The 17,240-nt window shown below is 42.1% G+C and overlaps 1 protein-coding gene and 1 long non-coding RNA gene across 7 annotated transcripts in view; one reads left to right on the forward strand and one right to left on the reverse strand.

Moving 5' to 3' along the window:
• The window catches only part of LOC110359264 (uncharacterized), a 41,939-nt gene extending 30,613 nt beyond the window's left edge, over positions 1-11,326 (reverse strand). The window contains exons 1-2 of one of the 5 annotated variants that reach the window (XR_010467030.1): positions 10,975-11,326; positions 4,585-4,675 (exon numbers count right to left, since the gene is read on the reverse strand). This is a non-coding gene — a long non-coding RNA (uncharacterized LOC110359264). The remainder of the gene's footprint in view (positions 1-4,584; positions 4,676-10,974) is intronic. The other 4 variants (XR_010467028.1, XR_010467031.1, XR_010467029.1 and 1 more) reach the window with 4 other exon arrangements.
• Positions 11,327-11,407: 81 nt separating this feature from the next.
• SYT10 (synaptotagmin 10) overlaps positions 11,408-17,240 on the forward strand; it is a 47,565-nt gene continuing 41,732 nt past the window's right edge. For both annotated transcript variants that reach the window (XM_065034722.1, XM_065034733.1), the window contains exon 1: positions 11,408-11,718. In XM_065034722.1, coding sequence (XP_064890794.1) covers positions 11,568-11,718 — 151 coding nt within the window. In that variant the 5' untranslated portion in view covers positions 11,408-11,567. The remainder of the gene's footprint in view (positions 11,719-17,240) is intronic.

Raw genomic sequence — 17,240 nt, forward strand, 5'->3', positions numbered from 1 at the left:
GTATAAACAGTGGGGTCTCTACACATCTCGGAGCTGCCAATTGTAACATGTGCAGCCCATGTGGGCCCATTTATATGCAGGAATTCTGTTACTTTTTGACTGTTAAGCTCATGAGACCTGCATGGATCAACCGTTCATCTCACAGACAGCTAGCCATTGCTAGGGAGCTTTAGAAACCCTGTGGTCTCAATCATGTTTCGTAAGGGACCAAACCCTGCTCCTGCATGACAGATCTATTAGAGCTTGTTTTCTTTTGCTCAAGCAACTTAAAAAGGAGAGTGTTTCCTGGTGAGGATGGGCACTATACAAATATCATATCAGTACTTAATAATCTAGTTGCTATAACAATCTTAGGACCCACAATGGAGCCTCTGTATATTCCTTCCAGTCCCAATCACACCTTCCATAAATGAAGTATGTTTGCTCCAGAGAAGAGAGGTTAGGCAGGGAGACCATAAATTGTTTTAGTCCTCCACCCCAAACCAGTCCCATTTCCACCCCACTTCCAGCCATACCACCGAGAAGCTATTCTTCTGCCTTTCTATGGCTGTGGCAGTCTGTCAAAGCAGACACTGTGTGCAGGAGATCAGTGGAAGGATTTTGGCTTCCCAGAAGATGAGTAGCTGAAGGAGGAGGTTGTGCAAGGGGACAGAGGGACTGTCCTGGCCTGTGGCTTCCATCATGGATTATGTTTATCAGGAAACAAATCCAAGCCCCGCCATGAGATCAAACTGTGTGAGGAACTGAGATGCTAGTGAAAGCCAAGTCACTTTCCCCAGAACATCTTGGTTCTACGGTTTCATGGTTCAATGCAACATTTTGATGATTTCTACAAGTGCCAGTAGCTCAGAAAACTGACATTCTAAATCACAGCACTGGACTTATTACCCTGTACTTGGATTCATGTGCCTGTCTGAGCTTGTCATCCCTTTCACAGTCACTGGAAAAGAATAGGTATGCTAAGGAACAAATTTACCTCATCTTAAGGTAAACAAGTAAGAGGGCTCAGATAAATCATGGTACAGTATCCACTTCTGTCCATAAGCTATAAACAAATGACAGGTGAAATACATGCATTTACACTGCAGATAATTAAATGTAGGTAAGATTAATCCTACCCATAAATTCTTCTACAGTCTTCTTTTATAGACCTAGGTCTTAAGCACTCATGAGCTGTGAATTCCAACTGATCTTTAGCTGATGGACTGGCACAATAGTGTCATAATCTGTTAATGTATTTTTAAAAAGCTTTTAGGCTGTTCTGAAATAGAGCAAAAACTCAAAACCTCATCAAAACCTGAATATAGTAGCAGTCTCACGACTAGACCTAGAAGTGGGTTCTTTGCAGGCTCCTTTCCATTAAATCAAATGATTACTAGATATAGAGAGGAGCTTGGCCATATTTTTATCTTTACTGGGAGGAGAGATTGCTGCCTCCAGTGCCAGATTCAGAATTTGTGTAAAAATTTTTAAGTTTACAAAAAATCTTGCTTTTATTTTTTTCTCCTTTTGCTTTAAAGCCTGCATTTTTAAAGTTCACTTTCTCAGAGTTTTCTCCCCAAGGGCATCATTCACCGTTAAGTAGGGAACACTAAACACTTAGTGTTCACAGTTATTTGGCAATGTTTCTACCCTGAAACTGTGACTTGATTTCTGAGTTTTACAGTGAATGGGAGGGTGCTGTATTTAGAGTACTACAGAAGTTTTTTCTCAGTCATTTAATATATGACTGATTTAAATAATAATTTCATTATTTTATCATTATATTTATTGCCTTTCAGTGTGTGCCTTGTAAACTATTTGGGAAAAGCTCAGATTTTTAAAATAAAAAGTACTTGTGAAAACTAATTCTGAAAAAATGTAGGAGTGCCATTTTGCAGGTATGGATTTTCTTAAGGGACTTTGAAATGGTAAAGCATCCTCCACAGTTCTGTCATGTTCCTTCTCAGATAGGTATTTTGTGAATGAATTACATATTACGACACCTTTCTCTAGGGACACAGACACCAGATATCAAGAGAAGTTGCCTGTGAAAGTTAGTGAATCACATGGTTTAGAGACCAAGATGTACTAGCAAGAATGTTTGTCTCTGCTCACACCCTTTTAACTATGTGCCTCACCAGCATTTGTTTATTTAAATACTACTCATATATATACTCAACAATTAAATTGCAAGTTAGAAATCCTGATATAAAAACTTGATACGAATATTTGTGATTCAGCCACATTTCAAACATTGGCTTACTTGCTTGAGTTGTTACTATGGGTATACTGTCCTATATCCAGATGTACTCCTAATCTGTGTATACATCACAGAAATCCTATCATTGTGGTGGGCCAATATGACAGCAAATTCAAAATAACTGAAAAAAATATTTTTCCACAAACATGAATACATATATATATATATATATATATATATATACACACACACACACATACAGTGCACTTAAATTAAAACACCCCTGAGATAGCCTTCACAATTTTTGTGACCTCTGGGCAGGTTCTGCTGCTGTTAGTTTCCTCAGTGCTCGCATACTAGATCAAGAAAATTGTAATTATTATACATTGTGATATGATAATTAATTGAAGATGGGTAACCAGAGTTTCGGGTGGAGTGGAAGGAATCAGCATTCCTTGCATTCATTTATGCCATTTGCAAAACTACAATTACTATATAAGGATGAGTCCACCAGGAAATTTGACTTCCCTCAGGCCAAGTGGAAATTAAAAGTCAACCTTTCAAAGAGGTGCAGCAGTGCACCAGACTTTTTGTCAATCAGTACTGGACAGACATTTTGTCAATCAGTACTGGAGGAAAAACTGATGCCATGGCCCTGTGTGCTCCATTCCCAACCCTTCTGGGAAGCCATACACACTGCCAGCCCCTATCCCTACCAAATTCTTCAGTCAGTTGCAATTGCATGTTTCTTGCTAATGAAAGACCCCATAAACATGGCTCCACATTTGCTAATACAGTGTCTCAAAGCATTGTTTCTGGTTTATTCCCCTGACTGTAAACTAAAGGGAGAGCAGTGATTACGGGCTAGGAAGAAATCCCTGAAATGACTGATTATGCAAAATTGAAGTTGTGTCAATTAGAATTATGAGAGATTAGTTCCTTTCTCTCACTGAACAAAAAAAAAAAATACAAATTATTAGAGAATAGAAAACATCCTTCTAAGCCTAACAGAATTTATTTACCGTGACCTAGGTGGAAAACAGGCTCTCTCATATTCATGATTGGGCACATTATTATGGTCCCATGATCTAGCCAAAATATTGTTCAGCATTTTTTTAAGTACAAAATATTTAGGCACAGCAGCAGGGAGAACGTAATTAATTTTTAATTACCTAAGGGACTGCTTTGGTTGAGGATGACTGAGGAGTACTGCATTCCTGTTGCCACAATCAGACCTTCAAAGAACAGATCTCACCATGCAAACAGCACACCTGGCTTGTAGGATGTCAGACACCCTTTTAGGGCAGCTTTCCTTTTTCTCCATCAGAATAAGGACAGGCAGCAAGGAGGAAGATAGCAGGGTAAGGCTGATCCACAGATGTGTATTGAACAGCATATTCTAACTGTAAAAATTAGTTTTCTAAGTACATTTTCCAGCATCTGCTGTGAACAAGGAAAGTAAATCATGAGGTACTGGTTAAGAGCTGAGAACTGAGAATTAAGGTCAGTACTGACACAAATGGATATAATTTCTGTTGTGAGTAAATGGGATTGTACCCACTTAAGCCAAAACTGAATTTGGCCAGTAACATATCACAAGCCCCAAACTAGTGATGACAGAGACAATTAAGAAATCATTGCGGTGGAATAGAACAATGTCACAGGATAAAGGTCTCCTGCCGCTCAACAAATGCTGAAATGAGGCTCATTTATCATGAATGAATGTCGAGGCAGAGCTGGTGTCTTTTAAAACCGTGAAGCTTTACTCTTTTGACAATGCTGAGTAGCAATTATTTGTTTCTGTTATGTGGAACTAAATGATTGATATAGATGTAATAATTTTGTTCAATGGCTATTGGTAGCATAGATGAACAGGTGTTCACTTTATAAATTGTTGACCTATTTTATTCTAATTAGCTTAGACAGTAGATATCTTAATGTATTGTAGCAAATGAGTGCAGTCCTCCAAAATAAATGTTTTTGCTGAATTTCCACTACCACAAATTATTACAGTGAGTTTTGTACTGCTCCATTAGGACCTAATCATACATTCACCAAATAGTGTTGCTGTGAGAGGAGGATACAACATAGTGGGCCAAAAAATCCTTAATTTATTAGACTTTTTAATGAAATATTTTGAAAGCAAAACTTTGAGCTGTTATAGGAGGCACTCTACCATGAAATTATCAAGTACATAGGAACAAAACCAGAACAAAACTTATAGTCACCAAACAAACTGCTTGTGGCTGGATTCAGGTTGATAATAGCTTTTGAAAATCAATAAGGAGCATGCCATCTCACCAGAAGGCACACAGAGACACAAATTCAATAGACGCAGATGAATAGCTCAGATTTATCAGTAAAATCTGGCTGCACTGAACCATTCCAGTAGCAAAGCATACCTTATTTCATCAAGACTTATGGTTGGCTTGTATCACCAGAGGTAGTCCATTTTGAAGAAGCTGACTTAGAGGAAAAATTTTGAAAAGTCTGCTGAGGAATAAAAAAAAAAAAAAGAAAAAAAAAAATTTCTATTATTCTGAATTCTTCACATCCACCTACTTCGCAAATCACAAGGTTATTTCAGCATGACTTCTTATCTACAGCTGAAGAAACCTTTCTAATGCCAGTCACAACCTCATTCCTTAGTAAGTGAAACTAAGAGAAAGAAAGGAAGGTAATAGGAGGGAAAAAAGGCAACAGAGGTTATTAACATTCTACCATTCAATAAAATGTGTCCTTTTAAGGCACCATGTCACACACACTCAAACACGTTGCATCTCTGTGACCTTACCTTTCCTCTGTTTCAAAAAGTAGGTGAAAAATGAGAAAAAAAAATGAGAGGCTGTGTGATGCAGGTGATACAGTCAGCTGTCACAGAGTGGAGACAAGAAAGCCCTTCAAATGAGAGATGGCAGATATAAAAGGCTTATTACCCTCAAAAATACATTCTCTCCAGTTGGTTCTTCTCACCTCTTCCAACATGCAATTAGCCATCATACAACAGGAGACACTGCTACCTTGCTCCACTGTCTGTTGCCAGCCGGGAGCCACCTCCTCGCAGTGCACCACATCTTCAACCCACCCTGTTTAGAACTGAAGATTAGTCTGATGAGGTTTTCTAAGCACCCTCTACTTCTTTCTCATAACAACTATGACCTCTTATGTACCCAGTGTAAGCGCCCTGAGGGCACTGCCAGGCCAGACCACCCCTACCCATGCTCTGGAGTTCACCTCACCCTGCCCACATCCCAGGACTCCATTTCAGTCCCTGGGGCCGTCAGGGACACTGCAGCAGGACCAGCCTCCACCTTCCCACAGCCCTGCCCTGCTTCACTATGGGCCTTGCCAAGTCAGGCCCATGTCCTGGCCCAGCCTCAGCCCACCCCTGTCCCCAAGGAGGTCCCGTATGTCCAGGGCTGTGGCTGCTGCTGGTGCCCTCCAGCTGCCCTGCTACTGGATGGGGGCTGGGGTGGGCCCTGGCTGCCAGGGTCTACCCTGCTGCCACCCACACAGGGAACCACGATCGCTCCCAGCTCCATGGCCCTCAGTGAGCTATCTGCCCTTCCCGCACTCTGGCATCAACATACTTGTTCATTTTGTGGTCACTAATCAATGAACGTTCACAGGTCCTTTGCACGTAATTGGGTAGGAAGACCTAAAATCTTCATAGGGGACAAATGGCATGCCAAACCACACAGTCATTCCCTGAAGTGGCCAGGATGAGCTCTCAGCATCTACTGGCTTCCCAGTTAATTGTTGCATTTGCTCAAATACCCACAGAAAAGACCATAGTACGTGTTTATGACTTTGCAGTGGGAAGAAAAAAAAAAAAAGGAAAAATAAAAAAGAAAGAAAAGAAAAAGTATTTTATTTAATTAACAGCTAGTAGCTGAAAAGCAAACAACTCGCAGTGGATTCAGGACTCTGAGACACCAAAAACTTCCCCATCTCGTGTACCACGTACTAAGCATGATTTGAAATAAAATAGAATAGTAATCACTTTGCCCTTTATCCCTAACCAATTATTCTCGAGGAATTATAACATCTTAAATCTGCATAAATTATTCCATACCATACATCTTTTTTAAAATAGAAAACTTTTCCACAAAACTGCCGCTTCTCAAAAGTTTCTTCAGGAGTCTGTGCAGGTTCTGTAGGGCTCCCTTTGCTCAAATTTATAGTCTTTAGTATCAACTACATCAAATTAGGGAAAAAAAAAATGCAATGGTTGTTCAGCATTTCTGAAAATTGAGAAAGCATTTGTTTGGACCAAATGTTGGGGGGCTCTCTGTATGATTATGTTTTTTGTTCATAGTGCAGTAGAAGTCGGAAAATGCAGATATGTACGCATAGATACTGAGATAGTATGGAAGTGAGAAGAGCACATTGAGAAGAATGATAAGGAAAATAAAGGAAATATTAACTTTTCTTTAATTACTTCTAAAACTATGATAAGGTTCCTGTTCATAAGTGGTCAAATCTTACTTAGACAAGAAATATAAAGGACACCAGAGAGAGTTACTGTCCTCACGTTACATTTTGTGACTTAGAGAAATTAAAGGTCTCTCTCAAAGTCATAAGGACAGCCTGAAGACTGTCAGAAAATAGGAATGCACACCATAGCCCTTCACGGCTGTAGCCACAAGGCTTTGGTCCTTTTCCAGTGAGGCAGTTCTGAATATTCAAAAAGCTGGAAGCTCTCTCCCAACCTGTTCAATATTTGCTCTGATGATGCCAAGCAGTTACCTTTTCATGTCACAAGAAGGAAGAGTATGATTTCATGCATTGGATTCCTATGCTATTGTCTCATTTCATGAGCAGCAGCTTAATTCGGACCAAAATGATCTCATCTTCATTCAATTAGGATGCAAAGAACCACAGTATCCCCATATCCAGGTAACATAATGTTTCGATCTATTATTATGGGCACCTTTACACAGTTGATGGCACCCTTCCTCTCTAATTTGCACATTAGGAATGTTCCACTTTGATTGTCTCCTGGTTTGCTGTATAACTGTAATAATGCCTGTCAGACAGCTCCTCTTTTTTTTTTTTCTTTTTTTTAATTTTAATGTTGGGAGTGAAAGGCACTTCTTAATCAAAATTAGAGGGTTAAAAACATGCTGTTGGAGTAAAGCAATCTTTAATGTATAAGGGTTTATTTTGCTGTTTGAAAGGGATTTAAAAGTTAAGGAAATTCTATCAAGAGAAAAAATACATTCGCAACCTTGTTACAAACAAAAACTGTATTTGTAACCACTGTTTTCACTTTCTTTTTTTTTTCTCGTAGCTTCTTAAAAGTTGAATGCTGAAATGTTTATTTCCCCCCAACTTTGTTGTCTTTTTGGTTTTGATTAATACTAAATCAACGGACCAAAGTCAAACTCTCAGCTGAGGTACAAACATACAGAAATACCTGGAGGTTCTGACTAAGACCCAGGTGCCATCTTGTTAAAAATACAGACTGAGTCCTTATACAAAAAAAGTGAAGAGGCATGATGTACAAGCAGCACAGTGACTGCAAAAGGCAGGAGCAGATCATGGTTCTCCCTGGCTATATCCATCATACAAAGCCTCCATTTAGCTGTGCTCAGCAGTGCCCTCAGAGCCAGCCTCTGCTTGGAAGCATGGCTACAAATGCAGTTGGGGACTACCTTTGTTGCAGATGTCTTTGTTATTGTACACAGCCACTCTAGTGGAATTTCAGACAGAAATTCACTTCAGAAAGTGATCAAAAGCTATGAACTGTGGAGTATACCATTACCATGGCTATTCTTACATCTGCTTATCACCTGCAGCAGAGAGACCACTTTTGACTTGATACTCACTAGACCAATCCATTCTTCCTTTGCAAATTACTGGACCTTCACTCATTTGCACTGTATAATTTGTGGCTTTACACACAGTACTGCAGCTTAACTCTGAAAGACATATGAACCTTATCTGCCTTTAGGCTACCCACTAAACTTCAAAAATCCGAACACAGTATTTGTTAAAGGATACATCTTACAAAATCGGTTATTTTTCCCACATTTTTCCAGTCCAAAGCATAGTACCTTAATCACTGGTTGGATATTGCACAGACAACAGGAGGATGTGAATACATTCAATTAATGTGAAAAAAAAATGACATTTCCTCCTTAGTCAACAGCAATTGACCTAAAGTGGTCAAGCCAGTATGGACTCAGTAATGACCAGCAGTCATCACAGCAAGAGTGGATAAGGTCTGGTGTGATCCCAAAAGCTGAAAACCATGAGGCATGAGTCCACTGTGTCCTAGCAAATCACATGTGGTGAGACAGCCTGAGAGCACTTCCAAGGGGGAAATGGTCTTTGTGGATACAAAGGCACACAGTGCAACTGCATATTCATTTTAAAACTACCAGGCTATTGAAAATCCAAACAGTGGGAGCTGAAGCTAGAAAACAAGCTTTTATATCCTTTCACATGCAGAAAAAGTAGTTTTCCACTAAAAGAACACATTGGAGAAAATGCCATGACTCCTAGTCTGAATTCACATTTTGGACTAAACTCCTTAATACAAAAGTTAAGAATTTTTTTTATCAATAACTTGACCCCAACAACAAAAGATATGTCTGAATCTGGTTTATGACAAAACTGTCAGCATACCTCACCAGAAGAATCTTTCGTCTCCTAGTGAAACTCATCTCATAGTACTTAGGCTGATAAAAACTATTCTGTTGATGAATTAAAGTTTATATCCACGCTGCTTACTGAATAACAGGATTTAGATGGTGATCCATATGATAAACAGTGATACTACTTATTGTGACTGGTATTTTCCATATACCTGAAAGCATTTTTAGAAGTACTAGAACAGCTAAGAGAGGTATCAGTTGGGTACCTGTCTACAGACATCTACCTGAACATCTCAGTCTTTGTTTTGATTTGTTTTGTTTTTTAAAATTACTAATGTAGAGTATATCTGTTTGTGATTTTCTGTATCTATTTACTTATCAATACTATCAATGGTAATACTAATAAGGTGGTACAATCTTCACTGAAAGGAAGATCTTGTGTGCAAAGGTGAAGGATATAAGAATGTACCAAAGTCTCACTACATAAGTAAACATAAGTAAACAAGTAGGGTGGCAATCTATATGTGAAATTTTGACTCTATTACAATCAAGGTCAAAACTGCTAGTAACTTCAGAGACAAAATATTTCACTCATGTACTGCATGATATATTCAAGGGCACAACAATATTCTGTAGAAGGGTTTAAAAATGTTAAGAGCTTGGGTCTCAGCCTTTAAATGCAGTGCTTACTTCATTAAAACCAATCTCTGTTTAAGACCCTTCCTTCATTCGTCTGTAAATGCATCTCCTGTTAGCTTCTGCTGGAGCTCTGAATATGTCTCAAAGATAAACAGACTGCTTAATTATTAGTTGGTGGTGCATGACAGAATTTTGGGAACAGAACTGTAAATGTCACATGAACAGTAAATATGTTCATATTTTGAAGTCTGGAAGTAGGCATCAGTTGCCTTCACTGTAATGAAAATATGTACATACCTTATCATTGCTCACAAGCCTATTTTCATGAGATAATTGTAGAGATTTAGGTCCCTATGAGGGTGAAATGAGTCTTCAAATAGTACTACACAGTTCTATGCCCTGACTAGTTATAGTCTAAACATTCTAGGATTTGTCAGAACATTTTGCAGAAATAACACAGAGTTTTGACAATGCTAGTCTCAGGAAATGCATTGAATGGGGAATGATTTCTTTAGTAGCATCTGATACTTCTGAAAATGTCTGCTGTGTCTGTGAAAAAGCTTTATGGAACAGAATTTCTGTTGATGTTACAGTTTGTATACAACAGTCTATTCCTTTCCTAAGATTTTGAAACATACATGTGTATGACTTCATATGTATAAACACGTGAGCCTTGAAAATGCCAAAAGGCTGATTTTTAGAAATATCAGCTTGTGTTTTTTATGAGTAGCTATACTATATAAAGTACAGAATTTCAGAATCAAAACTGGAATAAACATTTCTGTATTATTTCATAATTTACAGTTATTGATGGCTATAAAGTTTTCAAATGTTAAATTTGCATTTTTTTCAAAAGTGATTAATCTTTAGGTAACAGATAAAAAATTCAAAATCTGGAGGAAAAAAGAAAAACAAAAGAAACAAGCAAAAAGCACAGCAGTGCACAAGTTAACTTCTCATGCTTATGAAACCAAAACACCCTAGCAGCAGATTACAGGCAGTGCCGTTTAGCAAATGGCTAGCAGACTTCCTTTCAGCTATGCCTAATTAGAATTAAGTATTGAAAGACATACATATGCCACCTAAGTAGAAACATTTTGCTTCACAAATATAAAAATGTATCAGAATTTCAGTAAGTATATGAACAAATTAACAACTTAAGTCTTGTTCCGCTGCGCAGCCAATAACTGAAACAACCACCAGCAGCATATGCTGTACCGATTTTTAGAAGTATTTGCAAGTACACCCAGTACCTGGAACTTTTATATCTATAAAACAAACAAACAAACAAACAAGAAAACCCGACAATTTTACAGAACTTGTTGAGGAAATAGACCGGACAACCCTAGGGCTAGTCTAACTCCCTTACAAGTTAGAGAAATAGCCAAAGTCAACTATTCCATAACTCTACTGCTGAAAAGTGTAGTGGAGATGGTGATTTGGTTAATGAAGTTATCTGACGTTGCCCGGTAGACTGTATTGACCATTAACTGCCCAGGTCACCTAAGAAACAGCGTTTCGGGGAAAACGATCAGAGTGTTGGGGTCTAACCTCTGCTTCGTTCTGCCGACACGACGAGCGACCGAAAAGCTCCGCACGGAGCGCGCCGCTGCTATCGGGGGTCCTGGCATGGGAATGGGGCAGGACTCGGCCCGCCGGCACCAGTGCAACACCCGCACCGCTCCGCTCGTCGCTGCGCAGCCCCTGACCAAGGCCGCCGCCCGCCCGTCTCCCCAGGAGCCGTCCCGACCGCCGCCGCCCCTCGCCCGGCCGTGGGGCGGGGGAAGGAAAAGTTTCCCCGGGGGATGCGAGAAGCCCTCCCGCTACCTGCCCCCCTGCGCTGGGCTGCCATTGGCCGAGCCGCCTACCGAAGCCCGCTAGGCACAAAAGGCGTTGCTAAGTGGATGCTTATCCCCCCCCCCCGCTTTGTATTTTTTTCCTCTCCCCCCCCCCTTTTTTTTGTCTCTCCCTTCCCCCCCTTCACTACTTCTTCGGATGAGAGCGCGGGTTCACTCGCGCCGCGCCCGCCGCTCCGCTCCCGCCGCCGCCGCTCCGCCCCGCTCCGCTCCCCGCGGGAGGCTGCGCGGATCGGGTGCGGAGCCGTCCCGCGCCGGGCATGGCTTAGCGGGCGGCCGGGACAGAAGATGAGTTTCTCCGCGGAGGACGGCGTGGGCAGCCTCTGCCACAAAGCGCTACAGATCATCTCGGAGCTATGCCTGGGCGGACAGGTGGAAAGGGAGAAGTGCGCCGGCATCTTCCCCCTGGAGACCGCCCGTCAGGGCATTGGTGGCACAGGTACCCGTACCGGCCCTGCCGCCCCCGGTCCCGGTCCCGGCCGCTGCCGCGCTCGTCCTGCCGCCACCGTGGGGCGGACAGCGCCGGCGTGGGCGGCCGAAGAGCGCAACTTTTTCCTTTGCTTTCCGTGCGTGCGGAGGGGGCGGAGGGGGGGGACGGCAGGCACACAGCTCGCTTTAAAATCGTCTCCCTTTCGGAGCCCGCGAATACTCCCGCGACCGGGAAGCAGCGAGGGAAGCCCCGGGACCGCTGAGCCGCCGCCACGGGTTGATCCCCAAGGCTGGGGTGGGGACCATCGCCCTGGAGGCGAAGGGGGAGACGTGGGGCCTCGGGCAGGGGTGCAGGCGGGTGGACGGGGAGCACTGAGAGGCTCCGAGGGGAGAGAAGTCGCCTCCGACGTGCGATCCCCGCCGTCGGCTGGAGCCGCGCCGCCAGAGGCGGCCCCTTGCCCCTCGCAGCTCGCTCGTTTGCCTCCCGCAGCTGCGCTTCAGCACTGTTTTCCCCGCGGTGGGAGTTTCCCTTTATGCAAAGCTCAGACCCATTCAGTTGCATGTGTTTGTGGGGCCGTGTGTGCGGGGAGCGGCGGAGAGGGCTGCGCTTGCTGCTCTTGTCACGGGTGGGCAGCATTTCCGTGCGACGGGCGCGCCGCGCATGGTTTGCGCCTGGTTACTCTCTTCTCCCCAGCCGTCGTTCTGTGTTTGGCGTGTGGCGCTGGCGGCCCCGAGCACAGGGCTGGCGGCGCCTTGTGGGGAGGTGCGGCGGGGAGCGGTGGGCGAGGCGGCCTGGCGACCCTGCGGGGGGCGGTGGGGCCGGCGGAGGGGAGGACGGGCAGATGTCGCCACAGCTCGGGGCGCAGCCCGGGCTCGGGGCACAGCCAAGCCATGGCTTAGAGTATCCGTGCGATGAAACTTGACAGAGCCCCCGTGGCCCTTTCTGAGCGGGGCTTGAGATATTTTACATCCTCTCTGTTAATCGCTGAGGACGGCAGGAGAGCCTTCTGACAGCCGGTGGGAACCTGTGGAGTCAGGGCAGCCCTCTGGTCCGGTCCAGCACTCGTCCAGAACTGAGGGGGAGAGAGGGGGGAGGGAATTCGGGTTAATTTAAATATTCCGAAGGCAGAAAAAATTGTCGGGATCCAAACCATGATTTGGCTTCCTAACGGTGGTATATTTGGTCACCAATTTCTGGATTGGCAGGATCTTCAGGGATTGGCTCTGCCCTGTTGCGTTACTCTGTGTAATACACTCTGGACCCGTTGCTTTCCATGGTATTTGTTTTTAGGACAGGGCTAGAAAATTAGTCCAAGGTCTGTGCTTAATTTCTTCCAGAATGGATTGGTAACCTGTCTGTCCATAAATGCAAATAGACAGCTTGCATTGTGGTCAGCAAATGACAAGCGTACAGTGCAAATTAAATAAATTAACACCAAGTCATGAAAAGCAGCAGGTCCTCAGCATGTGCTCCAGCTGCCACCACCGCAGCTGTTACTTTTGTTGTTGTTGTTGTTCTCTTACTGCTCACAGATTTTACTAGAAATTCCAGGATATTTGTAGCACCTCAGAGCAAATAACTGTTGTCTGAAAGAGCAGCGATTCTTCTTTCAGACTCTGGTACCTTCACGGTTCTCCCAGAGCTTTGCACTTGAGGCGGGTGCGTCCAGGAGCAGCAGCGTGGGCTGAGTGGGGCAACTCTGCCCACCCCAGCCCGGCCCGGCCCAGTGGGGCTCGGTCTGCTACGGGGGCCCCTTACCCCGCCAGCCCCGCAACTGGGGCAGCAGGGTTCAGGGATGGCCGGGGGTCCTAGAGTACTTCCACCAGCACGGATCCTGGAGTTGTGCTTTGTAATGCAAACTACCGAGCGTATTCCTGTCGCACACTGTGTTAGTTCTTTTGGTTCGAATTGTAGAAGGTTGCATGAACATAAAAACATCTTTAAAAGCCTGGGAAATTTGGCTCTGAAAATAATAGTTTCTCTATATGACTTTTAGAGAGTACTGTACAGGGAGCCAGTATTAGGTGTCATATAAAAACAAAGTGGATATATTAACAGGTGGGATGTGAAGGATGCAAAAATCTCCCACGAGGTAAATCAAGGTTTGCTGTTTGTGAAGTCTGAAATTTCAACATTTGCCTTGATATTGCACTGTGTACAGTAACAGGATCTTCTTTTCAGACATTTCTTCAAAGTCAACCATCTTCCCATTTTTTCGTTTGTAAACCCTCATTAATTTGCAAATGTTGGATTAGAAAAAACCTGATCATTAACAGACCAGGGGCTTCAACCACTGGGTCCCACATCTCAGCTGAGTTCCTAAATCTCACCTCTTCCTCCGTAAAAGGAAACTACTGTTAGATGATCAGTGTCAACTTTATTGGCACACAAATTAAACATTAATAACACTGCCAGTGAGCATATATTAACACTTTCTGGTTCCAGACAAGGAGCAGATACACTGTCGTTCTTGATAACTAACAACCTTTTAATATGTGAACACTTGGATAGACAAGACATAAATATCAGTCACATGAATTTTATGAACTGTAAGATTGTAAACAGTGTCTATGCTGAGACAAATGTGGTCATTGAAAGGTGAAGCATCCCATCTCTTCTGCTCTTTAAATGCACAAAGAGTTCATTATCATCACTATGGATAAAGTTAAAGTTGTCCACAGTGCTGAACATCCACAGTTCCTATTAATTAAACGTAGAAACATTAAGTGTTCTCCATCATCATTCTGAGTGGGAAGCCATAAAAGTTTATATTTTCTTGAAACATCTGCATCTCATAAATAGGGTGGTAGCATTTGGTGTTAGAGTCCTTATCATGTCACGATATCCTTCTGTGGCTGAGTAAATTCTGCACAGTTCTAGTGTCGTGTGACTGCAGCTGTAATGTAGAGAGGAGGAATGGCTAATTTAGTCCTATCGGTTTTGCTGTATCTCCCAAATGATGATGCGGGAAGCACTTTCCCAGCATATGCCCACAGTGGGTGACACGCCATCGTGGAACCAGTTCAGTTACTTGGTCAGTGGGGCTTCAGCTATAGCAGTGTATTGGGAATTAGCTCCTGCAACAAGCACTGAAGTGTATGGAGAAGGAACTACTATAGTAAGAGTAAGAAGATACCTGAGTTGTGAGGAGGACTTCTGGAAGACGTGGAGAAGATAGAAGATTGTGAGAGGTTTATTACAGAATAATGCTTTATTATTGCATGTCATTATGTTATAGAATCACAGGTAAAAATTCCATGAAAGTCCAAAAAGTAAATAGTCCAGGAGGTAGTATAAAGAAGACAGAAAATAATAGTTGGCCATATAGGGATAGCATGTTCTCTCTTCAAATGGTGGGTTTATTCAGTTTTCCACATCTCAAAAAGAACATGCCTAAAAGTGTCACAAAGGTAGCATAAGTAAAAATCAGTAATGGGATTTCATTGGAGAAAAGAAGTCTAAGAGATGAGGAGACTCATATTTGGAAAGCAAAGAACAGTGCAAGAAACACTTCATGAAGTAAAAGAATATATGATGAAAAGGAAAGTAGACCTTTTCTGTTTAATAAAATAATAGATATAAAATAAAATAATAGAATAAAAACAAGCTTTGGAAGTTGAAAACATTAAAAAAGGCAGCTAGATCTGTTGTGATATGGTTATGTTGGTGGGTGTGACAATTGCTTTCTGTTCAGCTAGACCGTGAAAAGCAGCCAGGCTCCTCACAGGAATCAGCTACTTGAGACAAAAGATGCACCACCCAATCACAGACTCAAAGCAAAATATGAGACAATATTAACCTGGTGACCCAAGAAGGTTTATTGGCAAGCAGAAAGGCTGGGTACTGATTTTTTTTTTGATAGTGTAGTTGTCTAGGTATGACAAAGAAGAATAACAGGCATTAAAGAATCAAACACAAAGAAGAGAGAGCCAGAAACACGACCAGGACAAAAAAAATTATTACTATGGGTTTGGTAAGGCAGAGTACAACAAAATGAAGCAACAAAGCAGAAAGAAGAGCTATTCAGGTTTGCTGCTAACAATAAAAAATAACCTCCATGTGTTTGATTCCTCTTGTTCTCAGAGAACATTATTTGGACATTAATTATGGACAAGCAGGATAACAACAAATAAATGCCTGATTCTTCAGTAGTTTCCTCTCAGTGACACCACCACCACCTTAAGACCCTCAATTAACACTCACTGCTTGGGTCAAGAAGGGGTAATCATACTTAGTGTAGTGGAAAATTAATCTATGGAACTCACAGCAAAGAATCTTAGTGAGATAAATTGTTTTGTAAATTTCTAAGAGCTTTAGACAGTTAGTGAAGATACGACATCTGCTGTTATATTTTCTGCCCTGGTAATTACAAGGACTATTAATTCTCTCATCTCAGCAGAATGCTCAAGAGAAAAAATTAGGAAGCTGTTTACATTTATGGCACCTTTATATAGTTATGTGACTATGTGAGCTTTCTTCTGAAGGGTTTAACTTTTTTTTTTGACAAAATGCTGAATTAGTTGTGCAACTGTTTTGTTTGTTTGTTTGTTTGTTTTACACCTTCTTTATTTCTAGTAGATTTGAGCAGAATGATTAAGATATTTGTCAAATAATAGGATGAGTTCAGGTGGAAAATTAATGGGAGCTCAATGGGCAATGTTGCACCTAACAAAATTTATCTCTAATCCAAGTAAATTATTTTCTAGAAGTGTCCAAAATTCATCTGTGCAGCTTGGTTATACCTGTATTTTGGTTGAGGTTATCTGATTAATAAAGGACTCTAGTTCATTTTGGCAGTTAATCATCCCTCCTCATTTTCAATGGAACCAAGCACATCAAAGTCCCAGTTGGGAGTATTTCCGAAGGTTAAGCCAATTGCATAATGTAATGAGAGAAGCTTCAGCATCCCGCTCTAGGGACACATACTTAAAATTCTTTGTATGTCCCCTGCACTTTCAGCTGGTGGGCACTTTCAGCTATCTTTGGTTTTTTTTGAGGCCTGTTGGTCCTGCAGAACTTCACTATCTCATTATCAGTTCTCATGGGGAACTGATGTTTATAACAGAGCTGGGAACTCAGTTGCGTTCCTGCCAGGAGGGCATATTTCAGCCCTCTAGAGTGACAAGAGAGTTCTAGAGAGTAATGTTCTCTTTTTGCTTGTCAGACAATGAATTATTTAAAGTTGACCATACAAAGGGCTTCAGCTTCTACAGGACTGTTTTTTATTAATCTAAATATTTTACTCATTTTATTACCATAAAAGTTTAACCTAGCAAGTTTGTAACCCTACCCCTCATTGACAGTTTACTACAGAAGTACAGAGGGAGTAAGAAAATGCTGGAGCATCCAGTACATGGCCATTCTGTAATACAGTCTCTCATTGTTCCCTAAAGAGTAATGTCGTGGGTCCTCCTGCTGTAGTTGACATTAGTCTCCCATTGACTGTCAGCTGCTTCCCCGACAGCTCTCAACCTCCTGATGGCAACTGATAGTTTACATTTAGCCTTGGTTCCTTTAAACAAACACACACA

The sequence above is a fragment of the Columba livia genome, chromosome 1 (assembly GCF_036013475.1).
Source record: "Columba livia isolate bColLiv1 breed racing homer chromosome 1, bColLiv1.pat.W.v2, whole genome shotgun sequence".
In the NCBI taxonomy this organism is placed as follows: domain Eukaryota; kingdom Metazoa; phylum Chordata; class Aves; order Columbiformes; family Columbidae; genus Columba; species Columba livia.